The sequence below is a fragment of the Larus michahellis genome, chromosome 5 (assembly GCF_964199755.1).
Source record: "Larus michahellis chromosome 5, bLarMic1.1, whole genome shotgun sequence".
In the NCBI taxonomy this organism is placed as follows: domain Eukaryota; kingdom Metazoa; phylum Chordata; class Aves; order Charadriiformes; family Laridae; genus Larus; species Larus michahellis.
This window is the reverse complement of record NC_133900.1, coordinates 55,841,519-55,869,356: the sequence shown is the minus strand read 5'-3', so window position 1 is coordinate 55,869,356 and position 27,838 is coordinate 55,841,519. Positions and strand designations below refer to the sequence as shown.

Genomic DNA, 27,838 nt, shown 5'->3' with positions numbered 1-27,838 from the left:
GCCGGGCCCTGCCTGGCCGCTCCCTCAGCCCCCAGCCGCGGCGCTTCCCGCCCGCCGCGCTGAGGGGAGCCGGCCCGGCCAACGCCATCTCGCTCACAAGGCGGGCTCCCTCCTGCTCCCAGCCCGGCGGCGCCCGGTACAGGGCCAGCAGAGCGGCTCCATCCCCAGCCGGAAGAGGAAGGCCGCCGGGGCGCTGTGGAGGGCCGGGGAGGAGCTGCCGCCGCCCGCAGCGTCCCCAAGGGAGGGGCTCTTGGCAAGGCGGAGGGGACCCACCCGCGCACCCGGCGGGCCCGGCCAGGCCCCCCTGAGGAGCGGTAGGTGGCCCCGATCGGGGCAGGCTCTGCCGGCGGCGTGGGAGGGCGGGCGGAGGAGCGGGTCTGGGCCGGGCAGGGCGCGCATCAGCAGGGCTGCGGGTCCCCGGGTGTCTGTCCCGGCGGCGGAGGGTGCCTGGCGGCGGGGACAGCGGGTCCTGTCCGCCGACACCACATCTCTCCGGGGCTGGCCCTTTCCCGCTCGGCAGCTTCTCGGTCCTCTGGGATTTGGCTGCTGTGGGAAATTGTGCTTTTTCGGTTTGGTTGGGTGGTTGGGTTTTTTTTAGCCCTCCGATTGAAACTTCTGCTCTTGACCCGAATCGGGACTTTGTTAAGGAGTCAGAGGAGCCTTCCCGAGGCTTAGCAAGGTAAAGGCGGGCCTAGGACATTTCGGAGAGGGGGTGAGGAAAGGGGCGGTAGGGAAACACCAGAAGGATGAAATTCTTCCTGCTGGCTGATGACAAATCTCTGTGCGTTAGGGCAGGGCCAGCTTGGTGGCTGATCCCTTCCTGAGAGGCACAGCCTCAAACCCCGTCCCGGACGGAGCTCGAAGGCAGAAGCGATAAGACACAGATGGGGAGTCCTGAGGGGATGGCTGGGACACAGGTGTCCAGAGAAACAACTTCCCTAAACTGAAAATCCAACCCCCTCGCCCCGCTTTCAAACATGTCTCATAGAAATCAAATGTCATGGTAGAGGTGAAGTGTTTTGTTTTTGCTGATGGGATGCCAGGGCCTGTAAAATGTTTGGTGGTTTCCTGCCTAGCAAAAAACATGGAGAGGTTTGAACAACAAAACTGATGGAGCACAAAGGCAGAAACATTTCGTACCTGGGGATATTGCGTAAGCCCAGAGCAGAGCTGAATGAAAGGTCAGTACTAGCATCAATAGGTTCAAGCTGCACGCCAGCTGAAATGGCCATGAGGGTAAGGTGTAAAGGATGTTACCCTGTGTAAATAATCCTAAAATGAAGTTCAGCTTGGTCATGCAATTCAGTGGATGAACAAACAAATTGGGAGGAAAAACAAGATAGAATCTGCTACAATGAACCCATCCCTCAACTCTTGGCTGGATAGACTTAGGGCCACGGAGGATTTGTCTAAAGGAATGGTTGTTTTGGCTCCAGATGCTCTTATACATTTGGGTAAACAAATAGTGCTAAATATTTGTAGTGGTGATGACTTACTATTTTAAATAAAAGGATCCTGAACTTAACCAAACTGCTCTGTTCACTAGCAGATTTAAGAGTGTTATGCCAAGAGTTTAATAAATGCATTGCAGGTGGCCCCCTTCCACATTTACTTCATAGTGTTTGAATTTTAATAATGCTTCAGTGCTAGTAAACAGAATCCACATGTAAAGAAATGTCACAATATTTATTTCTGAGCATAACAAAGTCTTATGATCTTCAGTAAGTGTAACGAAGTTATATGCACCGGTGCCCTGTATACATAATACGGTATGTCTTGTCTGGAATAGAATTTATACTAAGAATTGCTCAGTGTTTTCAATCTTGACTTATCAAAGTCAATGGGTATTTTGGTATTGATTGACTTTGGATGAAATTCTGTCTCCTTTTTTTACTATTCTAGTGCAACAAACGTTCAGGGATTTTTGCAGTAGAAGGGACTGCAAATTTGTTTTATGATTGAGATACACTGTAATGTTTTACAATTCTGAAGTTTGCAGTTTCATTATTTATGTATTCCTCCTTGATTTTGAGAACTGTTGAAACTGAGGTTTTTTTCAGGATATGCAATGATTTCTTTATTTGTTAAATACTGAACGGGATATGGCCTGCCTCCATCTTGAAGACAGTTTTGGAGGATTATCAAAGTTGATAGTTCTGATATTTCTGACAAATGCTGCCTTAATCACTTGGTGCCACAACTCATATAGCCTATCAATGGCTGTCATCTAGAGAAAGAAAACAATTTTTCAGATTTCAAAATTTTATTGTGGTGTTTCTTGAGTTGCTGTTGCTCTCCAGGATTTATCTTGAAGACAGCATTCCTACAATAGTTAGGAAGTCTGCCTTTTTTTTTTTTTTTTTTTAATTGTTATTGCTTTAGTCATTTCTAGTATACGCCGAAGGCATAAATAACCTATTAGCTACTTGAATGTGGATATTCAAAACAAGAGTGCCCTTTCTTATCTATTTTATTGTAATGCTGAGTTGAAAACATTTGGGAAAGTTGTATTAGCATTGCTCACATGTTAACAACTTTAAATGCTCTTTAGTTCAGTGTTTTATTTGGGATGCTCCTATAATAGAGTTTGTTATCTTATTGCCCTTGTAGCCTGTTCTTGACACGAGCAAACTTGGTGCTGAGCTAATAACCAAGACTAGACAGTTGACATTCCTGTTTCCTTGAAAACCAGGTGGCTTAATATAGCCATAGCTTATATTTATTTTTATGAAGTCTGTAGAGAGCAAGAATGAATCAGCAAGATACTCTTAGGAAAGGCCTGCAAAATGCTTCCTGTTGACTGGATGTAAATGTAACTTTTTAGAACCAGAGCACCTGGGAACATGGCCCTGAGAGAGAGAGAAACCAGCAGCAGCTCCATCAATGACAAGCAAGAACAGAACTGCAGTCGTGTTATTACAATTGTTTTCCTGGCACTCTTCATCGACTTGTTGGGATTCGCTCTCATCTTGCCACTGTTTCCTTCTATCCTTGATTATTACGGCCAGACTCAGGTAAGCAGAGAAAGTCAGCCTGCTGAAAATGTTAGGTATGAGAGCTTTAGGGAAGGATGGAAGAAAAATCCCTTGCCTTGGGGCAAACTAAATAGCTGTAGGCAGAATAATAATATCCAGCCTATTTAAATGGTTCATGGGCTGAATTTGTTTGTGAACCTGCATGAGACTCTTCCCTCTTGCTTTTTCATTAAAATGAGGGATTTGTTTTGGGGAAAATTCAGGTATTTCTTAGGGGCTAGTCCTTGTTATTACCAGTGCATTTGTGACCTACACTGATGTCACTGGTGAGACAGAGTAAAGACAATCCATAATGGATCTGTGTACTGGGGTTTATCTAAGAACTAAAGAGATAAGAGCTTTAACCCTACTTGAATCTTTCACACACTCTCTTGGTCCCGCCCCCAGCATCATGTTCACTAGGTCTCAACTTCATTCTTAGCAGGGAGCTGGCTGCTGGTCTGGGAACACAGGGCATAAAGTTGTGTTGGCTCCCTGCTGCGCAGCTGCTCACAGTTACTGTTCTCAGGTGTTACTGGACAAGATGAAGATGGTGTCAGGGTTGAATTATTTTTGCAGCCCACACCTCTATCTTGCAGACCCTTTCTAACCCCACTCCAACTGCAGCTGTAGCCTTTGTCTTTCTTACAACCCTATCTCTAACCTTGATCATGGGCTCTGATCTCTAGGATCTTCCCACATTTCCAGAGTATTTCCTATAGTCAGGATCTTCACCTTCCTTTCAGGTCCACCTTCTTCTTTTCAAGTCCTCCTTCTCTTTTCAGAAGTCATTCATTTTTGCACAACCTTTTCTTTCTGGACCTACAAGCACCTGGTTCTCCCAGTCTAAATAGTGTATGTGCAGATGGATGGAGTGTGTTTCATATTGCTTTATTAATTGAAAGATTCAGGATGTGCTACTTTTGTTTAGTTCAAGTTTTAGCAATTAGCAGGCCTGATGGTTTAAAAAAGTTCAAATTCAGACATTACCCCACCCAAACACATACACCCAATTATCTTCTGGCTGTTAGCCTTCACAGTTTAAGCTATTTTTAGCCTATGACAACTGATCAGCCACATCATTTTCCTGAGGAGGAGGGAAGGAATCATCTGGCGTTACCTCTAGTTCACTAAGCTCTGATGAAAAGAAAAGTCTTTGAAAATAAAACAGAGAAACTGTCTTCCTGCTTCTATTTCCCAGTTATCTGTTTTGCAGGATGGATTCTATTTGTCATTGCAACGCGGTGTAGACTGGTTTGCAGAGATGGTTGGGATGCCACCAGAGCGGAAATACAACAGTGTCCTGTTTGGAGGTATAGAAACTAAACAAACAAGCTAACAGACACCCCCCCAAAAAAATAATAGTGTGCTGTTTTCAAGTTATTTGCAATGTTGATGTGAGGAATGATGTGATAAATGACCAGAAGTACAAAAAGCATACTTGCCTGTTACTAGATTTAGACTTAAATAACACAGAAAATGTCTCTTACAGTAGGCTGTAAATGATTTTATTTTCACCACACTGATAACAATGGAGAGTTGGACAGCCCCATCTCTGTCATTTGGAAACAACTAGACAAGCAGGAGGAATGGGCCAACAGAAACCTTCTGAAATTCAGTACAGACAAATGCAAAGTCCTGCCACTGGGAAGGAGTAGTCCCTTGCAGTAATACAGTCTGGGCACTGGCTGGTCAGGAGCAGCTCTGGACGCACTGGAGGTCCTGGTGAGCAGCAAGCTGAGCATGAACCAGCCCTGGCAGCTAAAGCGCCAACAGCACCTGGGCTGTATGAACAGAAGCAGAGCCAGTAGGTTAGAGGAAGCAATTGTCAACTTCTACTCAGCACTTATTATACCACATCTAGAGCATTGCATACAGTTTTGGCCTCCCAGTACAATAGAACATTCGTAAACTGTAACGAGTTCAGCAGAGGGCCAGGAAGACAGAAGGTCTGGGTAGCCTTGGCTTGTTCAGCCTGGAGCTATTAGCATCCTTCCAATACCTATGGGGAGGTTATCAAGATGATAGTGAGGCATTTCACTGGTGCATGGTGAGAGGAGAGACAACGGGCATAAGTAGAAGCAAGGGAGGTTCCTACTAGAAATAAGGAGGAATTTTTTCACAGTGAGGATGGCCAGTAAAACAGATTGCCCAGAGAGGTTTTGTAGTCTCCATCGTCAGAGGCTGTCAAACCCTGACTGGATGAAACCCTGAACAATCTGTTCTGACCTTGTAGCTGACCCTATGATCAGGCGGTTGGAGTAGGTGACTTCCAGAGGTCCCTTTTAACCTGAATTATCCTATGATCTTGCCCAATTTGTTCTACGGATTGTTACAGAAATACAGACCTGCTGTTCCTTATTGTCAGACTGCCAGCTGAGGGTCAGGAGCCTGCTGTGCTAGACCCTGCACAGTCACAGAAATTACTCTCCCTTCACAATTGATCTGCACGTGATTGGAGATCAATCAGTAGGAAACACTGGAATTAGAAGCTTATGAGTTCAAGTCTCACCTTCCTGCTGGGCAGTTATAGTGCAGCACTGCTTCTAAATCTCATTAGGCCTGTTAAAAGCAGGAGAACTGCTGACTTGCAGGGTCCAGAAGCATTTGCTGTCACAAGGACGCTGGTGTGGGTGAGCTCCAGTGGCGGTAGTGCAGGAAATCCTGCAGCATTTATGTCACGTTACACAGCAGAGGCTTTTTTGGCTCCTTGCAACCTTAAGAGTTGTGAGGAAACTGGGATTTTGGAGTATGAAGGTATGAGGGTGTCTGGGTTAATTTTAATTGGAAATGCCTAGACCCTCTCCTTTTAGTGAGCTGAGGCCTCCCTCAAAATAAGCAAAAGGCTTTTAAACTAAAAAAAAAAAAACCAAAGAAAAAAAGAAAAACTTTATTAGAATATAAGTGTGAATGTATTGTTACTATTTAAAGTAGGTTATGGGAGTTTAACAGACATTAGAAAGTTTATAAACAGTTTTCCTCTTTCGCACAGCATCCTTGCAGGCATGTTGTTGTTTCTGTGCTCATTACTGTCTTTGAATGATAGGAAACGGTTTTCTTTAATCCCTGAGAAACTGCTTTCTGTCTCCTCTAAGGCCTGACTGCATGCCTGCCCCTTGTTCCTTCTCTCTATCTCAGACTCTTTAAACAAGAGTCTGGGAGCTCAGAATTGTGTCCAGCTTGTTGCCTTTCCTTTTAGCTGCTGTGTCCTGTATTCTTGAGAGTACAGTATCCCTTGGCTTGGCTCACTTGCTTTCAAGGGGAAGGAGAAATCTCCCTGCTCCTTACAGAGGAGCCCAGCTGACTCTTTTGTCCTTTGAAGAAAATACAGCATCTAACTGGAAACATGCAAATAAAATAGACACTGTTTGTCTCAGAAAGGAAGCTGGTATCCCTTGCTGTTTTCTTTCTGGGAGAAAAGTATTGAGAGAAAAGTATTTGGAAGCAGTGTTGAGTAGTGATGGGAATGTTCAGTAATTACCTAGCAGCCACAGGCAGTGAGGATGCTGACAAGGTGGCTGAATTAACATGATACCTGTCACATTCAACTCCATCTCTTCTGCTGTCTTTGATGACAGCTTTTGTTAATGAGCCATTTAATTTGCTAAACCAGCAAAAAATTTTTTTTTTTCCTTTTCTTTTTTTCTGGATTATTTTTCTGCCAGACTGAGTTGAGTTAGCTCACTGGAGAGTTGACCAAGGCTGCAGAAGCTGGGGAAGATGAATGAGCCATCTTAGTTGTAGTAGACTCCCGTCTCATTCCATCTTATCTGATTGCACCTTAAATCGTTATAGTAGCAAAGTTCATTATACCAGTGATGTTAAGCAGAGGCCACTGCAGTCTTCCTGCAGTCTGCATTCCTTCATTGCCTTCATCTGCAACAAAGAGCATAGGATTGGAAAGATACTTGCAAGATCATCTTGTTGCTTCTCCCAGTGCAGGATATATTTTGCTCTCTTTCATCTTTGCTTAGACTGCAACCTCCTCAGGGCAGAAACCTTTCTTGCCCTTGCCAAGGCCCTGCAGGCACCAATACTTAGTTGCAGTGATCAGGCCTTCACCCACACACTTTCTGCCCAGTGATTCAGGAGCTGTATTTCAGCTCAGGCCCGGGCCTTGCCTGAGCTGTATCGTAGGTATAGCCTTGCCTCTAGGGCTGTCTCTGGCCCTGTCTCTTGGATCAACCTTGGACCTACATTGCAGGTGTCTTATCTCCTGAATGGACCTACGTCATAGACTTGTTTCTACTCCTTTCTCTGACCCTGTCTCTTGTTGGTCCTGACTGGACTCCCTGGATGGACCTGATGTATAATCCTTGCCTTGTCTGGGGTTGTCAGTGAACCCTGTTAGCAGCACCCTGCTCTGCACAACCCATCTGGATAGTGTGGGACTGTGCCCTGGTTGGTGAAGGCACTGCTAGTGTTGTGGTCACCCTCAGCTCTTGGCTCGTTCCCCTGTGTGGAACAGCCCTGTCTTTGCTGCTCCCTGGTTATGAAGTTTTTAGCATGTCTGGGTGTTTTTACAGTGGTAGAAATACAAGAAGGAAAACTTGTCTCTCTCACATAAACTGCCAGTGTACCAATCTGTAAGATTGTGGCCAGCAGGTCAAGGAAGGTGATTCTACCCCTCTGCTCTACTCTGGTGAGACCCCACCTGGAGTGCTGCATACAGCTCTGGAGTCCCCACCATAAGAAGGACATGGACCTGTTGGCGTAGGTCCAGAGGAGGGTCATGAAGATGATCAGAGGGGTGGAGCACCTCTCCTATGAGCACAGGCTGAGAGAGTTGGGGTTGTTCAGCCTGGAGAAGAGAAGGCTCTGAGGAGACCTTATTGTGGCCCTTCAGTACTTAAAGGGGGCCTACAGGAAAGATGGGGACAGACTTTTTAGTAGGCCCTGTTGCAATAGGACAAGCGGTAATGGTTTTAAACTAAAGGAGGGTAGAGATATATGGAAGAAATGTTTTACCCTGAGGGTGGTGAAACACTGGAACGGGTTGTCCAGAGAGTTGGTAGATGCCCCATCCCTGGAAACATTCAAGATCATGTTGGATGGGGCCCTGAGCAATCTGATCTAGTGGAAGATTTCCCTGGTCATTGCAGGAGGGTTGGACTAGATCACCTTTCAAGGTCCTTCCAACCCAAACTATTCTATGATTATTTTTTTTTACACAGTTTTGGGGGCTTTTGAGCTATCCTAAGCAGCTGTTCTCCATAAGGTGTTCAGTATCAATATTCTGCCTTCCTCAGAGTTGATGAGCGCAGAACTTCTGGTCTGTCTCTCCTGTGCCTTTTAAAGCTTTGATAGCTGAATGATCAGAGATGTATAACCCAATTTTTCCTTTAGAGAAAAACTGTGACAGCGAGGCATTTTTTTGCCTGTTTGTTGAGAGTATAGTGCAAATTAATAAGCATGTGAAGCTAGAAATGGCAAGAGAAAAGAGGAATTAAAGATCAGAGAAGCTGGAGGCAGATTTCAAAAGGCTCTTTGAGTCGTTGGAATCGCTCCTACCTCTTAGGGTGCCTCACTAACAGCAGCGCTTATGTCCTTCTTTCAATGATAAGAAGGAAAGAAAAGCTAATTTAGTGTGACAGAATCCGGTTCAAACCATCAAAAAAAAAAATCTTAAAAGAACCATGACTATTAAAGCTGCCTTGTATCTGCTTTAAGAACAGAAAATTTATGTAGTCAGGTGGGGAAGCATTGAAGAATCAACACTCCATTATAACCAGTGAGTTTCAACCCCCTTCTCACCAGTGAAACCACCAGTGAATCATCCAGTTTATGCCTGTTACTCTGGTCTGTCTGTATTTGCCACCGCAGTTAAATAACAATGCAAGATCAGTGTTTTGAGGGTGACTTAGTTTCGGGGACAAAGCTGTTTTGCATAACTATTGTTTTACATCTAATTGCGTATTTTTAAAGGATGGGATGAAGTGATAGGTCAGGAACCAGGTTGGCTGTCTTTGTATTTAAGGTGAAGGCAGTAAGTCTAATGATTTTTTTTTTTTTCTTTTTTTTTCAGGTCTGATTGGCTCAATCTTTTCCATCCTACAGTTTTTCTCCTCTCCCCTCACTGGTGCTGTGTCAGACTGCTTGGGCAGAAGACCTGTCATCTTGATGACAGTGGTATGTGTCTCATGCTGATTTCAGTCATGCCATCTCAATACACAGTTGAAGGCATGATGGTCTTGTGGTTAGCAGAAAGGATTGGGAAATTGAATGTTCCAGGTCTGATGATTGTTGGCTGCTTCTTGCCAAGTCGCTTGGCCACACTTCCAAATGCAAATACTTAAGCTGAGCTTCCCAGATCCAGAATTGTACATAGGAGGCACCAAAATACCTGTTGCTGGGATTTTCCAAAATCCCTTTCCCCTATGTATGGGAGTATTACTTCAGATGGTCTGTTTAGAAATGTTAGCCTGTATGTTTTAGTTCACCAAGTGACTAATGAGGGCTGATCGTTTCATGACCGGTTTCATGGAGCCTGGGGATTGGTGATTAGGAAGTGCTGTACAGCAGTGTAAGATGTGTGTGTTAGGAACATTAACATTCCTTAAAAAGTTTTCTCTGTTGCTGGTTAGAGTATGGGGTTCTAATTGCAGAAGCAGTGCAGAGCATGTGCATACGTACATGGTGGAACCTGGCGGCAAATGAAATACAAATCCCCCTATCCTGTAGGCTTGTGGAGAGTGAATTAAATAAGCACGTATGCTTATGATTGATTATGAAATTTAAGGGCTAGAACTGTGAATTCTTCTTATTTTGAACTTGTAATTCTCTTGAAGTTGAAAAAAAGTGAAGCAGGATGTACAAAAATGGTTTTGAGCCCAGGACTGATTTAGCTCCCTTCGAACTTCCCTTGCTCTTCTAATTTTGTTAGTAATCTCACATTTATATGCAGCTTTTATGGATTTGTTTCTACTTCTTTTATACCACTTGTCCAGGATATGGTGCAGTATTTCAGGCATTTATTACATAGTGGTTTTGACTAACTGTTAAAAAAAAAAAAAAAGCCCACAAAAAAACCCAACCAACCAAACAAAAAATTCAAATGTTTAGCTGGGAAATGTGCAGAAATGAGATCAACTTTGCTCCGCTTTATAAAGAACCCTTTCTTGCTTCTGCAGATGGGTTTGATAACATCATATGCGCTGTGGGCTGCCTCTAGGACTTTCGGCGTTTTTCTTCTCTCCAGGATTGTGGGTGGAATAAGCAAAGGGAATGTCAGCCTCTCCACAGCTATAATTGCTGACTTGAACTCTCCAAAAGCACGGAGCAAGGGCATGGTGAGTTACATGTGTGGGGTATATGTTTGGATTTGCTGGGTAATTTTTAATTGATTTTGGGTGCTCAAAATGGCTTCCTCAGGGATGTAGTCATTGATCAAATGAAAACATGACTTTATATGCTACCTCACTTCTGAAAACATGCCAGATTGTTTTGCTGGTGAGCTCTCAGGCTTCACTTACCAATGACTTTTACCTGCAAGTGAAATGCAGATGCCCTAGAGGTGGAAAAACTACCTGTGTAAGTGTTATAACTGTTATTGCTGCCGGTAACTGTAATCCTCATTATAATAGCTTAGAAATCAAAAGGTCTTACGGCACAATTTTGGCAGCTGGAACCCAGTTATAGGACACCCTGTTTTTCTCACCTTCCCAAACTGTGTAAGCACAGCAGCACTCCACAGCACAGCGTGCCTCTTGACTTTCTTGGGTGCTGCACTGGCTTCAGGATCTGAGCTCGGCGGGTAAAGGATGTGGCATTTGGCTGAGTGAGCAGCAAGTAGTATGAACAGCTGCCCTGTCCTCTTCCAGAAGGCAGTGAACCAGATGGAAACACCCTGCAGGCTGAACTTTGCCTGTGAATTACCAGTTAAATCTTTTATCTTATAAAAACCTTAAGGACACAAACTTCTATTAACAGATTGTTATAAGCCACTATGTGGGACATCTGCTTCTTGAGAGGAGTAAGCTTTAAATTTCACAGGAATAGCTAATGAATTTTCCAAGCAATTTATTATAATCCTGGTGAGCCAAAATATATTTTTATTTATGGGGAGGGATAGCCATACAGCACTAGTAAATAAAATGGGCCAGGGCCTATTTTGAGGGCTTGAGAGCAAGTCACTTAGTACAGCATGGCTCACATCCATATGGCTATACTCTCTTCTTTTCAGAGCAGAGTAGGCATGTTCATCTGCTTTCTGGCAAGAGAATTGCGTCTGACTGATGCTATTCCCAAACTGTGATGGGGCATTGCCTGGGAGAGTGCTAGCTGAGCTGGCTGAAACAACACTGCAGACTGTGACATGACAACTAAGTGTGTCCTGGCCTTGTTTAGTGTAGTACTATAGGTATAGTCAAATAGACTCTGGAAAGCAGGAGGATAGTGTCCTGCATATGTGAGTATACACCTCTGAGTGTCTTTTAAAGAAAATTATTTAGATCCTGCACTGTTGTATTCTTAAGCAATTTCACTGAGGCTGATGGCTCAGATTGGTGCTCTTTTAAGCTCCCATCCAGTGTGTACAGTTTCTACCTCTTTTCTTATGTGCTCATTTCACATTGAGTTAATAAATTCTTTTTAGTACCTGCGCTGAATTCAGGTTGTTCTGGGAAGCCTCTCAGCTTATTTGCTCTGTGAGACATAAATTCCTAAATACAGAAATTGCCAAACCATTTTATAAGCTGTAGACATCATGAATTCCTATCATGGTGCTGTCCTCCCGTCTCCAGTTTTACGCTACAAAAGTTTCTCCTATGGCTGAAGGATCTGCTGGCTGAGCAGTCCTTGAGGTGAGAATCATTATTTCCTTTCCCAGCTTCCTTTCACTCATAACCAGGTTGCAGTTTGTTCCTGCTACTTTCCTGACTAGACAGAAAATAAAATTGGTTATTTGGAAATAACATTTTTTTCACATTTAACACTTGTTGCTGTGCACTCCCTACATCCTCGGGGTGGTTACGTGCTGTACCTGGTTGCATTTCTTTAAGTTAAATGCTGGTAAATCCAAATTGTTCTAGAACTGAGCTACCCGAACAAACTCGTGTCTAAAACTTCATGTCTGTGTTCATTGTGTCACTGCAGGCAATGATTGGTGTTGCTTTCTCCCTTGGTTTTACCCTTGGTCCCATGATCGGAGCTTACCTAGCCATGGAGACAGAGAAAGGAGAAGTCTTCTATCTTCGTTCAGCCTTGTTAGCACTCATGTTTGCTGTGGCTGATTTAATTTTCATCTTCTTCCTACTTCCGGAGACACTTCCCAAAGAAAAACGGGTAAATGTACTATCAATATGAAGATCTACGTTTAATTTGAGAACTGCTGAAATACTGGAAACAATGAAGACGGGGCTGAGCCAGGATCTCCAGAATTTAGATCATTCCTGGGACTAGGGTTTAATATTATTATTCAGGCTGGTGTCAAATTTGTTGCATGGTGGTCCTGTCTCCTAGCCCAGTCTAATAAGAGAAATTCTTTCTAGCTAACATGTCTGCTTAATTGCTGGTTTTGGTGTGTTAGGTTTAAATTTCTCAAAAGCTAATGGGAGCCTAGGAGGAAAGGGGTGAATTTTAAACTATGATCACAATGACTCCCTGGGGATGAATTTCAGCTAATCATAAAAGTAAATGCATCAGAGACTGGCATTTATTTCATTTAGCCAGTATATATTAGAAATTTTCTTAACTATTTTCTTGTCTTTGCGTGATTGTTTTGAACACTCAGGTAGCAAATGACTCTTATCTCCGAGCTGTGCTGTCTTCCACAGATACAAAATATCTACATGTGCTGAAATGCAGTGACTGTTTGGATTTGTGGGGCCAAACATTTATTAACATTATGATTTAATATTATGTGATCAGACACGGTCCAAGATCCATCTATTAAAAGTCTTTTGGAGCAGTCTCCTTTGGTAGTGTGAGAGAGACTGAATTCAGCACTAGGTATCTGGGTAAAACCTCGATTTGAGGTTTTCAGCTGGATTGGATCTTTCCTATGGTCCCTTGTTTGTAAGCAGCACTCAACCCTTGAAGCATGCCTGGTTTCTGGATAGCCAAACCCATTTGATGCTGAGAATTGTTCAGGAAACTTTTGTCTGCAATGCTCCTGCTGCGGCAAAACTTTAGACTTTCCCTGAGTATTTCCCAGTAGGTTGTGTATCATGTGAAATTGGTTGCTCGTGTTATTTTCCCAAGCGCTACAGCTATTTTATTATTATTTTTTTTTACAACAGGTCTTCCATGTGTCATCTGTTCCCCTTTCCTATTTGGCTGTTTCTAAACATTCCAGATAAAATCCTGTTATTGGTTAGAGCTGCACACTCTGGGGTGGTGGCAACATATTGACGTAGGGGAGTGCTGTAGAGCGAATCTGTATTCTATAAACAATTCCACCTTTGCTGTAGAGCAATAAATGGCTTCAGCACCTTTTAGGACTGTATGATCACTGCATACCTCCCTCCCCCTTTTATTATCCTCTGGAGAGTTCTTCTGATAAGCTAGTCTGTTAGCCAGCATGACTGAATTTTGGTAAGAAAATAAATGCTCTGGCCCTGCTTTTTGGATCTTTGTGCAGCAGTGGGTATTTTGTGAGATGGATTAATAGGTGCCTCTGAGGGTCAGGTCCCAGTCATGCAAAATACACAGGGTATTTGATTGCTGATGAGATAATGGTTTGTCTGGCATTAGAGCTTCTTGTGATCAGTATCGGTGTCTGTGCTGTCTCCTTTCAGCCTGCATCTGGGGAGTGGCCACATGTGATTTATGTGTTCTAGGGTATTTATAACTTCACTTATTAGGCCGCTTTGTTCTTTTTGTTGGATAATTCTCTCCACTTTCTGAGTGGGAGAAGAGCAGTTTTCTTGGCCTGTGGATGACAGAGGAAAGGCAGGTATGTTGTCTGCCCTTCTGGAACTTGGCTGGACTGAGCTGAAGCAGGTGCTCCTGGAGCATAGGAGTGTATGCATTGGAAGGACAAAGCTGTAGAAAGAGGGGAAATGATAACGATCACCGGCAGGAGGATGTGCCAGTGGCATCAGACATCTGTTTCCTTGAAACATGCTGTGTTCTCATCATATTCTTGTTTTGCTATCAGTCCTCTTGGAGAAGTATTTCGCATTCATTCATGTTGGAATTAACTTGTAGAAAGGGGAAGGTGGAGGGGGACAGAGGGAACAAGGATGAGTTTTCATGTAAGGCGAACAGAATTTTTGCTCTCCTTCTTCCCTTTTTTTTTCAAGTGTTCCACAAGTTTTATCAGGTGAAGAGTGACCAGAGAACTGTACCTTTCACCTGTCAGAGACACTGGTCTTATGTGAAGTGGCCAAAACAGCTCCTATTGTGACCTGCTTGGGAGAAGGGAGGAAAAGAAAGGTTTCTAGTGGAATCTGTCCGCTTTAAGAGCTTCTGAGTTAATTTTTAGCGAAGCTAGTTATGGGTAAGGCTGCCTTGCTGGAGGGAGGCTCTTACAACTCTTTTTTTTGGTGTCCAGCTAATCATGTAAGGACTATGGATAGGGTATGCAGCATCACTAGCAGACTTACGGAAAAACAAGGCTTTTGCTCTACGCATACTAAACAGTGTCTGATTTGAAGGATAAGGCTGGGTCTTGAAAGGCCCAGGCTGCATTCCTAATTTGGACTGACTCTGTGCCTTCAAGACATGTTACTTAGTCTCTCTGCATTAGAGGAAAACAGAGTAAAAAAAAAGACATTGTGAAAAACGTCTACCATTCAGAGTAACTTTTGGGGTGATCATGAAGTAAAATTGAGCGATTTTGGAGTAATTAATCATAAGCATAGAAATTAAATGCAAGTTAGATATTGCAGATTTTGAACCTGCAGAGAATCTGAACTCTATGCAGCTGGTGACATTGGCTGAAATTGACAGTTTATACTTTGTTACTTGGGGGTGGTGAAACACTTTTGTCAGTTTCAGGACAATGTTTTCAATATCAATCAGTGGATGAAGTCACTTCTAGGGCAAAGATAGGAGAAATTAAAAGAAATTTACATGCACACACATGTATATTTAAAAGAAATAAATCTAATGCATATGTATATTACATAAAACACTTAATATTTTAAACATATACATATATAATTTATATCCTCAGGACCAAACTAAAATCAGCCTTGCTAGCATAAAGCAGCTTGGCACCCTGTCTGACATGGATAATAATTCAAAACAGGTACAAACTACAGGCTATTTATTACCGGCAAACATGCTTGAAGAGAGTTGCCTGTTACCAGATTCTCTGTGCTGTAGTACAAACACCATCATGCCAACAAATGCAGGAACTGAGGATTGCTACAAACCAGCTTCAGGAAATCCTCTTACAGACCTTTTAAAAGCACGAGGAAACTTCTTGGGAGTGTCTGTTTACTCTCTGCAGTAGATGCAGTTAGGAGGGAAATAAATATCCCAGTGTGTTCTGTGTGGATCAGCAGCTTTATGGCTTTGTACAAGACCTGCCTGGTATATTGAACTGGTTGCTGTTGTTGGACTAGATGATCCCTAGAGGTCCCTTCCAACTCTGAAAAATTCCATGATTCCGTAATTCCGTTGTGAAACTAGTGGGCTCCAGAGTTCTGCTATCGTACACTCAGAAGCTCTGACTATCAAAACAAGACAGGGGTCACGATAATACCATATTGAAAGTTGATTGGTTTACAGCTTTATTAAATCCAGTCCAGTCAAGTCCTCAGCTTATGCACCGAGATTAAGTTCCACTGATAATTTGACCTTTAATCCCTGCCTTCAAGGGAGTAATAGCACCCTCCCTGTCTGGGAAGAGAAAGAAGTTCATGAGATAAAGTCTGTGCAGTGCTTTGAAGATGTGAAATACTAAGTGTGATTATTCAGGATTCTTGAGTCCATCTTACCTCTTCCTGGGACTGTCATGTAAAGCGACAGTCTAAATTCTCCTACTTTAAAAGGAATTGTTTCCTTAAGAATTTAGACGTTAGTATTTTCTTTAATTTTCTGTACCTTAGAATAAAAAATAAACAAATTTAAAAAATTAAATTTCCCTATGGGTGAAAGAATAAGCATCTCCTAAGCTCCTGTTGTTAAGGAGCAGGGAGAGTACCACTAGATGCATAATTAGGTTGAGATGTACAGAGTACAAGGACCAGAAGTGCTACAAAATAAATTTTCCTCTTCAAAAAGCCACGCAGTGTTGCTGGGCAGAATGTCTCTAGAAATCTTTCTCAAACGTCTCCAAGGAATCTCTCTAAAAATTACATTTTCCTTTTCTTCCCCAGGAGGTGTCACTGGCTGGCTAAAAGAACAACCAGTACCAAAACGGACTGCTGTTTGATGTGCTACACTTACTGTTCTCGGACTTGTAGCACACAAGCAAATCCCCAGCTTCCCATGAACTTGCAGGCAGATGTGCCATTATTTTCCCAGTAAAAGTTTCATTGGACATGAAGGATGATGCAAAAATTGAACCAAATAAAGCCACCTTCGAGGCTGTGGAGAATGAGCCTCTTCTGCTTTTTAAGAACCTAGGGAAGAATCTGTTTTCTGTCTTCGGTGAAAGCTGCTATCAGTGCTCTACCTTCTGGTTGTAGTGCTGGAGCCAGTTCTGTGATCAGAAAGTCTGGGATGTTCTTGGGGGTCACTCACACCCTAGTGCCAGTTGCCTCGTTTCGTCTCAGATAATTTCTGTAGGTGTAGAAGCACATTTGATGGTTACTATCAATTTCTTGCAGTAGGTATTGCATCTGGTTTTTAAATAAACCTCTCTCTTTCTCTGATCAGGTCTCTTCTGTGGTGTCTGGATTTCAGGCAGCAGTTGACTTGCTCAGTCCTTTGGCTTTATTTCAGTTCTCTGCAGTCACCCGAGGAAAGGAGTCCCCTTCAGAGAAGAGTAAGTGTTAGCTGGCGTTTTGTATCATTATTGTATGTCTTTTTGTATGTGGCGGTGGTTTCCAAGCTAAAACTTTACTCAAACCATTTCAGAAGCAGCTCTCTGTTCACTCATTTAAAACCCACCTTACTGACTTATGAACAGGGAATTGCAAGTTCCCTTGGCTGCTGGTCCTGTTATTCCCAAAAGAAGGTATGAGACGTTAGTGTTTTGAAAATTTCTGACTTGCTACTTGCTTTTTCTTCAGGCAGTGGCTGCAGCATGGGGTAGGCTGCAGTAAGTGAAATGATTTAAAAAGACAGATCAAGGTATGGGTAAAGGATACGTGAGTTTGCTCATCCAGGCTGCAAACCAGGAAACTTACTTCAGACTAAAATTTTATTTCTCAATGCAGGACTTGGAGATGTAGATTTGAGCTGGCCATTTCTCTACATGAAATTATTTAACCCATAGAAAATAAATCGTGTTTGCCAGGTACACCAACTTATCATTCAGTTCTCCTTACTGCTACATCAGGAATAGAGTAATATTTGCCACTTCGGAGAAAACCTGTTAAACGCTACATTGGCAGAAAAAACAACTAACGTAATTTGTCATAGACCATTTCTGGCTTAGAAAAAGACATGCTGTGTTTTAGCCAATATCATCCTGTGAGCAGCACCAAGGTATTAGGTGGAATGCAGGTATTGATTAACATAAATAAGCTAAATAAATAAATCCCCATATAGGTGGGGGTGCGAGGCAGAGGGGCTGGACTGGGTGAGTGAGACCAGGGTGATCCTGAGAGAGTCTAATCTTTTTGGCTCTCTTCCCCTCATAAGAAGGGAAGTAGTGGGCAGAAGTCATTTTGTGGCACGTCTTGTATGGATATTTAAAATGAGCATCTGAGGTAAGAACTTCTCCCTGTACAGCTGATAAATGTTATACTACTGTTATATTCTCAAGTTATGCTTGAAAAACACCACTGTATTTCTCCCTTTTTTTTCCCCTTCATGTGTGTGTGTTTGTTTTTTGTTTGTTTAGATCTTCAGAATCTCAAAATGTTGGGCCTGGTTTATTTCCTGTACCTCTTCCTGTTTTCTGGCTTGGAGTATACACTGAGTTTTCTCACTCACCAGAGATTCCGGTTCAGCAGGTAGAAGATAAATGTCATATATTTTGTCTAGGCTATTTTCCAAAATCTTGATCTATGGTCTCTTCATTTATTTTCAAGAGAGGCTTTATGAGGTTAGTAAAAACACTCAGAAAGCAAAGCTCAGCGATACTTGGGCTTTGTGGGAAGAATTTATGAAAATACAGGCACACTGTTTATCATGAAAGGAAATACTCGTTGAATCTACAACTTCTAATAACTAGAGAAAATCAATACACAAGATTAAATTAAAGCTCTTGAAATATGTATAGCTGGGCTAGTTGTATTGATTATAATAAAACCTTTTCTCTTCTAGTCCAGAAGAGTTCTTCCGTATCAGGACAAATCTTGAAGCTCAAAAAAGGCAAAGGATGGAGGATTAGCTATGTGATTATATTTGCTCATCAAAGTTCTGCATTGCATGTGGTGTACGGTCATTACACCATAAAGTTTGATTTCCTTTAGTCAAACGCTAGAGAAGAAACAGAACAGAATCCACTAGCAGCGGCTCAGCTTGAAATACTTTTCCTGCCAGCTCATAGGAAGATTTCCAGCCAGGAACGTGATCTTGCAGCTTGATTCCTTATGTGTGTCCCTCCCTTTGAGTAATTCTCAGGGGTTTGTCTCATCTTTCCCTGTCTGTCTTTCATTATAGTTTGTGTGCACGTCTAGGAGAGGTTTTCTAGTGTATTAAGTTTGCTTCTGTGCAGTCCTTTCAGAATAGCCACGCAGTGAGATAATACAGCTTTATGGCAACAGTACAGGCCGTGTGACAAACAAGCTTGTTATGGAGGTGAGAACTTTTAGTTGACAATATCCACATAGTTTAGTAGATAAGAGAGGTGAAAGAGAGATTTTAGGAAATATTTAAGGGTGGAGGGAGTGATGTTGCAAGCTTCCCAGTGCAATACATGATCACCGTGATGCCCATGTTGTGCTTTGGTGACCTTGGTCAAACTCTGCATGAATGGTGGCAATGCTTGCGAGAAAGCAAAACACTTGTTCCTTGGAAGCCAACAACTCCTGTTGGCACAGACTTCCATGGCACAGAGTAATTAATGTGTTGACTCTTTGTGGGCCACCTTAGAAACAACTGAACTACATCACAGCAATGATGATGATTGCAGAGATCAATTCATTTGCTGCTGGCAAATGCTACAATTGGAGATGATTGCAGCATTTCCCAGCAGCGGTCCTATCTCTACGCAAGACCTCAGAGGTTTATCGTCTTGCTGTCTGCCTGCCATGGAAACTAATGTCAGCATATTAAGAACCTTGCACTGCTCATGTGAGCACCAAAAAGCATTTTCTCTCTCTGGTTCAGGAAAGGGTCTACACTGAACCTGTGAATCCCAGGGTGGAATGATCTCTGCGTGACTCCATAATTTGTGTTTTTTGCCTCCCTTCTAGCATGCAGCAGGGCAAGATGTTTTTCTTTATTGGAATAACAATGGCTGTGATCCAGGGAGGTTATGCTCGCCGAATCAAGCCAGGAAATGAAATAAGAGCTGTAAAAAGGGTAAAAAAATATGTAATTTTTTTTGTTGTTGTTTTCTCCTACAACTCTGATATGTTAATTTTCAACCTAAAGTGCAACGCAAGGTAGTTGGAGGCTATAACTGTATGTGTCAAATCAAAAGAAATTTATGTCTCATTAATCTAGCTAAATGACTTCTCAAGACCCTGGTTGTTGGGCATTTGTCAGTCTAACTAAACTTTGGAACATCAGAGCCATTTCTTACCATATCAGCTACGATATTATCGAAACTTTGAGTTCTTCATCTATAACTGTGTTAGGGAATGAGAACAGTGTCTGTCCGTGCAAGCTAGCTAAAATACTTGAAGATTATGCTTTGTTTCAGTGATTTCTCTTGCAGTGCAGGCATTGAAACTACTAAAGCTGCTTCAGAGCTGATCTGTGACTCTCTTTCTGGCAAATGATTTTTAGGAACATCGTCGTCAGTCTGGCCGTCTCCGTGCTTGACAGGCTTTCCCTAGAATATATTTCACTGGTGGGCAGGGGGAAGTAGATTCTTCCTTGGATTTGTGATCATCAGTATTCCATGTAACAATAGCATGTACCAATGTTCAGACAGAAGTTTCGCTGACGAAAGTGTGCATTTCTTTGTTTCGCTTGCCTCTTTCTTCACAGAGATGCTGCTGTACTGGGATGACAGGGAACAGTTCCCTGCAGCTTATACAGCTCTGGGACAAGTACCACATGGCTTGTAATTTACATTTGTGCATGGAACTAAGTAAAGTGGGTTTTGAGTGTTTCTGAACTTTTGTTGGCTGCTTGGTAATAAGTATGCTTAGACTGTAAAAGCCTCCATCAATTTATTATACATTATTTTGAGACCAGTGTGATTTCAATGGTGGCAGGGTAAAAAAGATTACCAAACTGCACTGCATTCCAGTGAATTGACTCGGCTTTTCTTAAAGTTCTTTCTGCTGGTAAAGCCATCTTCACCCTGCTCCCTGGCAGGCAAAAGCTAATGGCACATTTGTTGTGTCACATAGGAAGCATTTCCCTGGGAATAAAAACTCAGGCTGCTGCGTTAGTGCTACTTTATCCTCTTATCAGCTTACTCCACGTGCTCTGCCAGCCTGCTGTGTTTGCTGTCACTGCACTGCAGTTTATGCAAACTGTGGTTTGCCCCACTAATTTTTATACTCCTTGCACTCCCCTGCACTGAGAAGTGTAGTTACCTCAAAATACTCTCTTTAGTTGGTGTGGGCTGATCCCTTCTCATAAACACCCGTGTGCGCTACGCAGAGACCCACTGGCCCCGGGGCACTCTTTCTGTGGATGTATGTGGCTTGAGTGGCTTTTGTGGGAGTTAGTTATTCTGGAAATTTGTTCATGAGTTTGGATCATATGGCAAATGTGGCTTCTTTTAGCACATGGTGATTACAGTAGCTCGTTTATAACTGAATCTTGACATTGAGACATTTGGTGGGAGTGAACACCCTCTTTTTATGAAACATGCAGCAGATCTTTAGTGATCTGTCTTTTCAGCGACAGCTCTGTATGCGAGGGAGACATCACAGGGGAACTGAAGTCCAGGCTCTTGGGGGAGATGAAGAATGTTCTTTCTCTTTGGGTTTGAATGTCAAATACCATTCCCACCCCATCTTTTTTTCTTTTTGTCTCCAGAAGTATGGGCTCTGAAAGCTAAAGATAACAGTCAATACTGCAGATAAAAAGCAGAGGAGCTGTAGTAGTGTTGCACACAAGCTTTTTGATTTCTTGTGCCAGCTCAGCAGATAGAGTTAAAGCTAGATTTCTGCCCAGTTCAACACAGAACAAGAGAAAAAAATCGCCAAAAAACAGTAGATCATGTGAGAGAGAGAGAGAGAGAACTCTGCAAAAATCATCTTTTCCTCAATTGTGGGAAATCAATGGTGGGATAAATCCAGCCTATGTTACAGGTGACTCCAGCCTGCATGTGGTCGGCAATCATGTGATAATGAGAGAGAACAGAAAAGTAAATTGCGCTGATATGTGGCCATCCCGGTGAATTCGAAATTTGTACGTGGGAAGAAAGGGCTTTCTGCTACTAACTTCAATGTAGTCCCACCAGCGGAAGAGAACTGGCAGGACACCTAGAATTAGGCTTTAACAAGCAGGGCTTAAATGTAACCGTGTGACTCATTCATTTTGCAGGCTATTATGGTGCTGATTCCAGCTTTCTTGTTAATTGGATGGGCTGCAAATGTGACCATGCTGAGCGCTGGACTGTTGCTGTACTCTTTCGGTGAGCTATTCACAATGCACTGAAAACTAAGCACAAGTAATTTTTCTTCATAAATTTATTCAGCCCCGTTAAAAAAGATGCACTTCTAATTTCAAACTATAAGTAAAAGAAAGTTGACATTTCCATTTATAAAATACGGAAGAAATAGTGTCTGGGTTTTTTTTCTGATGCTGTTTGTATCGCAGCAAGTTGCCATGGTGATACTGGGAAGCATCCCCAGTGCTCCTGTTGTCCTGTCTCACTGGGGAGCTCTTGAGGGTGGGTTTTTTCCCCCCTCTTACCAGACCTAGAAGCAAAATATTCACTAACTAGCTCAGCTCAGGAAAAGAAGGGAGACAGCATGTCTTTGTATTTCTGTGGTGGCTGCATTATTTCTTAGGCAACAGGCTGAAGAGACCTGTGCGCTCTGAAGCTGAAGGCCGGAGTGTGCGTCCAGGTGGAGCAAGAGTGAGGGTAAATCAGCGTTGCCCTGAACGTGGCATGGGGCTGTGCTGGCTGGACACCGCACCGTGCTCTTGCATTGCAAGCTGCTAGCTCAGGGAGAGAGCAAAAATCCCCTTTTTGATAGGTGCAGATTGTTTTCAAAGATGTTTAGGTGTTTTACGTAAATACTATTCTGACAATTTAAGCTGTTATTCAGGGAAACAATTATGAATGAAATTGTATTGATCTACTGAAGTGCCTATCTGAAAAGGGATTTCAGGTATTCCCAATGCTGCTAACTATTGTTAAGAAGCTTCAAATATGACTAATTACAGAAGCAGACTGCTTCTCTTTTGCACGATACAGCTTGCTTTAAGAGAAAACTGTAAACCACAAAATGCATCTATTTAGTAGCTTGCTTGTCTTAGGGACAGCTGTGTGTTTGACAGGTTTCAAAAATCTACATCTTATCTACAGATTAACTTGGTTTTGAAGCCCGCTGGGTGAGGAGGGGTGAGAGGAGGTACTATTTTTCTCTAACTCAGCTTCTAGGTTAGGAACCTCGCCTTCCTGGGCTCTGTGCCTGGGCAGAAGGCCCCATCTCTTCCCCAGTTAAGCCAGCTAGAAATGCCTCTGGAGGGGCTGCTCTTCCCCCCTCTTCCTCCCTCTGCCCCAGGAGTTAGGGCACCTGCAGTTAAGGCAACATGTCTATCATTCCCGCTCTCCAGTTGTCCTTTGCTTCCCAGAAAAGATTCTGCTTTGTATGCTTAAAGTACTTCCTTCTTGGCAGAAAAGGCCCCTGTTCCGGTAAGAAGGCAGTGATTGCTGAACAGCTTTTGGCTTTTGTGTCCAAAAATTTTGTAATCTCTTCTTTTTGGACTTGACTGTCTTATTCCCCAAGACAGAACATAGCTGCCTCTTTCATCCGTGAGCTCGGTAAAGCTGTAGGCACAGGGACAGCGTGATTCTGTGTACAGCCACCTCACTGTCCATTTGAAATATGAGCGAGTCCCTTTCCCTGCTCCACCTGGTGAGACCAAAGCAATTTGGAAAACTACCAGTCCACTGAGCTGACCTATCTGCCCCTTTCCCGTGGGCTCACAGAATGAGAGACGCTGATGTGAAACATCTGCTGGGAGCGCTCGCGGCGCTGGGCTCTTTGCGCAGGTTGGCTTTGAGGGGGCGTTTTCGTTACTGAACGGGATTGAACCTGATGATTCATTGCTGGTGCAGTGCCCCAGAGCTCAGCGTATTTCTCTGCAGCAGTAACGAGTTTGGGCCACATGTTTCTCACTATTGCTCTTGTAACTGTTTTGAGGTCTCTACTCTTGATTGACGGTCTCTTTTATGGATTTTTCCAGCTGCGGCCATTGTTATCCCGTGTTTGTCAGCAGTGGTGTCGGGCTATGGTGAGTGTCTTTCCTGCTTTGAGTGGTAGCCCTTGGCCCTGACCTTAGCTTAGATTTGGCTCCAATACAGAATTGACATCAACTTTAACAGTGCATCAATAGGAACGCTCGTGGCATAGGTCCACCTCAGATTGGAATGTTGTGCCGGTGCCTCTGGCTGCTGCTTGGCTTTATAGAAAGCCTCTTCCCCTGCCAAAGCATTAAGAAGGAAAGCAGAAATGCTGAGTGCTGCAGCGAACTGCTACTCCCTGTGGTGTGTTTGTAACCTGACGCGGTAACTACTCCTGCAGGAGTGAGGCTGAAGTCTAGCAAAGGGCCCTTCCCGGACACTTGTGTGCTGCCCCTTGTCAGCAAAGCCAGTGATCCGGGACTGTATTTACCCCCTGCTCACCTCACACTTTGCTGTGGCGGGAAGCAACCAGCTGTGTGATGCTGGAGGTGCTACAGCCTTCAGCCTCGTCCCTTCTTCAGAGAAAGGGAGCAAAGTGGGGCAGCTGGGGAGAGGAAGACAATATCCCGACCCTGGGAAACACAGAAACATTCTGCAAGGCAGCACAGGAAAATCCAAACTGACTTGTACCTGTTTCTGAAAGCTGTCAGCACTCTGTAATGGGTAGTTTCTGAGCTAACAAACTGCAGTGATCTGTTCAGAGCGGACATCACCGTCACACTTCAGTTTTGTACTGCGTAGCGCAGCTTGTTCCAGCGCGATGGGGAAACTTGAAGCAACCTTATTTCTGGTTACAATTAGAAAGATGGGGAACAGTGGGCAAAGAATTAATATTGTGGGCAAAGGCCACAAACAGCACTGAGCCAGGAAGGGCCTGGGTTCTCTGAAAGAGACACCAGCCATAGCTGACAGCAGTAAAATCGTTTCTTCCCATTTCCTTAGAAAACACCTTCCAAGGAACCTTCTAAACATTCTGGGTTTGTGGCACTGGTTGCTACGAAACCTGTAGCTGTGTTGCCATCTGTGGATGACACAGTTTGTTCTTTAGCTTTGGTTCAGCTGGTTGCCAGCACTGCAGTGATTGCTGAGGCAAAAAAGTAAGGCTTTCCTCATTAATGTCACTTGTACGTTGCTCTTATTTAATTTGCTTCCATGCTTCTGTATTTATTATCCACCTGTGCCTCCTCAGCAATTTGGTGTACGATCTAAAGCTTTTTTTTTTTTTTGGTGGTGGGTTTTTTTTTGGGAGTGGGGAGAGTGCACCACAAGTTGTCCATGGCCAAGCACTTGTGACACGCCCTGGTGTTTTCTCAATGAAGCAGCCGTGTTTATCTTGGTGGAGGGGCCCTAACTACAGCTTGGGCAGTGAGTGTGAAATGGAAGGAGGGGGAGATGCATGTGGGAAGTTCCTCCAAAAGGCCAAGGCTCTGAGCAGTACCACAGTGCTCTGCCCCCACACCGAGTAAGGGCTCTCTCCTCGCGCAGGCTCTGCCAGCCAGAAGGGACGCGTCATGGGGATCCTGAGGAGCCTGGGCGCCCTGGCCAGAGCCCTGGGACCCATCCTCTCCGCTACAGGTGAGTGCCACCTCCTGCTCCTTCCTGCCTTTGCCAACACACAGTGTCGCTCTGGGCCCCCACAACCCGGCTGGGTGGGAAGGGGAAGCGCAGTCCATTTCAGAGTCGTAAAGTTGTCCTTGCAGAAGTAGGTACCCCTGAGAGCTGCACTGGGGCAGGACACAGCCCTTGTTAGCACCGACAGAAGCTTCATGGATGAGTTAAAAAAGTTCCTACGAGCAGAAATCAATTAGACAGCGGGCGGTGCCTGACTCATCAAAAATTCCAGCTGCAGCATCAAACTAACGGAGCCCCGTGTGTAGCTGTGTGAGCAGAGGGGCACCACAGAGGGTCAGCCCCAGGGTGCAGAGGGAGCCAGAGGCTGACCAGGAGCCCATTAGCCATTTTAAGGAGTAATCGCATCTGCCAAGGGGCAAGCAGGAGTCAGTGAAGGTCTGCAGTGCTGTGGTACCTGGTTCCCTACCTCTCACGAACCTGCATCCCAAGATAATATAAATTAAGTAGGGACAGTCCCTCATGTGCAATAAAGAACCTTTCAGCATTAAAAGCATCTGTAACCTATAAAAGGAGACGAAAGAGCCCACGCTCCACTACTGCCCTGGAGCTCAGGGTGGGTGGTGCCTCATGGCCCTGTCTCTGGCCAAGCCCAGACTGTCCCTAAGGAGCAGGGGGTACCCCCTGCATGGCGTTCAGTGCCCCTGAGCCATTACAGGGTGAAGGGACAGAAAAAGAGGACGCAGACGGGCAGCAAAAGTCAGAGCTCGAACTCAGACCTAATGTTACACCTGAGCAAAGCCAGAGCCCATTTCCTGGGCCCTGGAGTCCTGAGTGTTTCTCATAAGGAGCCAGATACCAGCAGCGAGAGACCTTCAAGATCAGCACAGAGAGCACCGGGAGCAGCCCTGGAGGAGGTGCTGGGGCAAAGAGTTAAAGAGTTTCCTAGTGGCTAAAGCTGAATGTGTCAATAGGAACATACCCAGTGCCGTATCGGCAAGAACTGAAATACCCTGTTTAAAATAACCACTTTTAACATGCTGTTTCCTTGGACAAGAACCAGGACTGCTATTTGCTACCTCCTCCTTATAGCTTGTGTGCCAGCAAGGCTGCGCGGTGAAAGGAGTAGTTCTGTCTTCCCCAGTTGTACCACCAAGTTGTGGAGAGCAGCAGCTTTGAAGGGCTGTTTACGCAGATGCAAGGACAAGGATACTAACGAGATAAATCTTGTTCCCGTTGCAGTTTACTGGCTGGCAGGGGCAGAGGTTTGCTTCACTGCCTGCGGAGCTTTGTTCCTCGTGCCCTTGCTTTTACTTGGTTCTATAAAGCAGCAGACAAAGGAGGAGTAGGCAGCAACCACCCGACTGCCACTGGCTCCCGAGGACCTCTGCAAGACCGGACTCTTGGCACGCAACTCTGCTGATCACAGGAAGAGGAGGATGTTGATCTGGAAGGGGATACGCGATGACCATTTGTGGCAACAACAGACAAGGGTTCTTAGGGCCCGCCCCGAGCCGTTATGTTTAAGACGGCTGCCCAGCCAGCTTGGCCAGTTCTGCAAATAGAAAGAAACCCACAAACCAGTTGAGTAAAGATCGTTAAGATCATCAGAGGAGCAGAGATGGGTGTGACAGCAGCAGGGCCCAGTGCAGCCCCCTCAGCATCGTGTGCTGTTGAGCACCGCACAGTGGGGTGCAGAGAGCTCGTCCCTGCTCCCGTCCCTTGGTCACCAGCACGCGCCTGACCAAAGCCACTGCCCGACCCCTCTGCCAAGAGGGCGACTGGCAGAGACCAGCCCCACCGGGCAGCTCCACTGGAGCTTCTGTACAACTGTCGCATCCCCACAGCTGCTCAGCAGACCTGGCAAAAGCTGTATCAGCTGCCTTAAAACATGATGATCAAAAACAAAAGCGCAAAGCGTACTACTGGCTTCCTGAGCCTGACCACTGCTTTGGCACGGGGCACTGTTTTTAATATACAATTAAATTTTGAGAGATGTTTTATATTTCTAATGCTATGTGATGTTTTTTGATGACCAAGCACTGTTCTCTTTTGCATTACAAATAAACTGTTACATCATACACGCGTCCGGTCAGTTACTTGCCCCTCTAAGCCAAACCTGGCTGCTGGGCCCAAACCTCCACGCACAGGGCCAGAAGCCTCCTGCGGGGACCCTCCCAGGGAGGCGCCTGGGGCTCTGGCTCCAGGTGGGGGTGCCCAAGGTGGGGAGAGGGGTGGGGGAAGGACCCTACTGCTCCCCTGCGACACTCTGGGTAGGGAGCCCCACAGTGGCCAATTTGAGTGTTTTCTGAGAACACATTAAAGCAATCATTAATCAACACATTAATCATTAAAAGAAAGTGGTGCTAATTAAATTCAACAGGCTACAGCTGTAGAATAAAACTGTACACATTTTGAAAGCAGAGCAGGGAAAGGCTTTTTTTTTTTTTTTTAAAGAGTTTTATTTGTGAGTAGAACTTAATGATACAAGAAAGAAAGAAAAATACAGGACGTTATTCTGCCCCAAAGGGTGTAACCATACCATACATGACTACATTTCATATTGTAATACAAAGAATTAAAAGAACAAACTACAAAATTAGAAATCAAGAGTCATTGCATATGTGGTCAAGGTAAATGGAGGGACTCCATTAAAGAACTGAAACATAGAGCAATTAGTCATTTCATTACGACCCTGCAATAA

The 27,838-nt window shown here is 44.2% G+C and overlaps 1 protein-coding gene across 5 annotated transcripts; it reads left to right on the top strand.

Moving 5' to 3' along the window:
* Positions 1-114: 114 nt before the first annotated feature.
* On the top strand, positions 115-27,215 carry MFSD10 (major facilitator superfamily domain containing 10). Of its 5 annotated transcripts, none has more exons than XM_074587454.1 (13): positions 115-314; positions 2,825-3,014; positions 4,231-4,327; positions 9,040-9,143; positions 10,145-10,303; positions 12,108-12,296; positions 16,785-16,893; positions 17,917-18,028; positions 19,436-19,544; positions 21,693-21,783; positions 23,568-23,615; positions 25,051-25,140; positions 26,377-27,215. In XM_074587454.1, the coding sequence occupies exons 2-13, from the start codon at positions 2,844-2,846 to the stop codon at positions 26,481-26,483; spliced, it is 1,386 nt and encodes a 461-aa protein (XP_074443555.1). In that variant the 5' UTR covers positions 115-314; positions 2,825-2,843; the 3' UTR covers positions 26,484-27,215. The 5 variants fall into 5 exon arrangements, with proteins under 5 accessions (XP_074443555.1, XP_074443553.1, XP_074443552.1 ...); XM_074587451.1 differs by lacking the exon at positions 115-314 and adding an exon at positions 368-679; XM_074587450.1 differs by lacking the exon at positions 115-314 and adding an exon at positions 1,108-1,181.
* Positions 27,216-27,838: the final 623 nt, after the last annotated feature.

Coding starts and splice junctions, on each gene's coding strand:
- MFSD10 (XM_074587450.1), top strand. CDS start 1,111: ATGGAGCACAAAGGCAGAAACATTTCGTACCTGGGGATATTGCGTAAG. Junction 18,029..19,435: donor CAGAGATTCCGGTTCAGCAG/GTAGAAGATAAA, acceptor CCTCCCTTCTAG/CATGCAGCAGGGCAAGATGT. Junction 23,616..25,050: donor AGCAGTGGTGTCGGGCTATG/GTGAGTGTCTTT, acceptor CTCCTCGCGCAG/GCTCTGCCAGCCAGAAGGGA.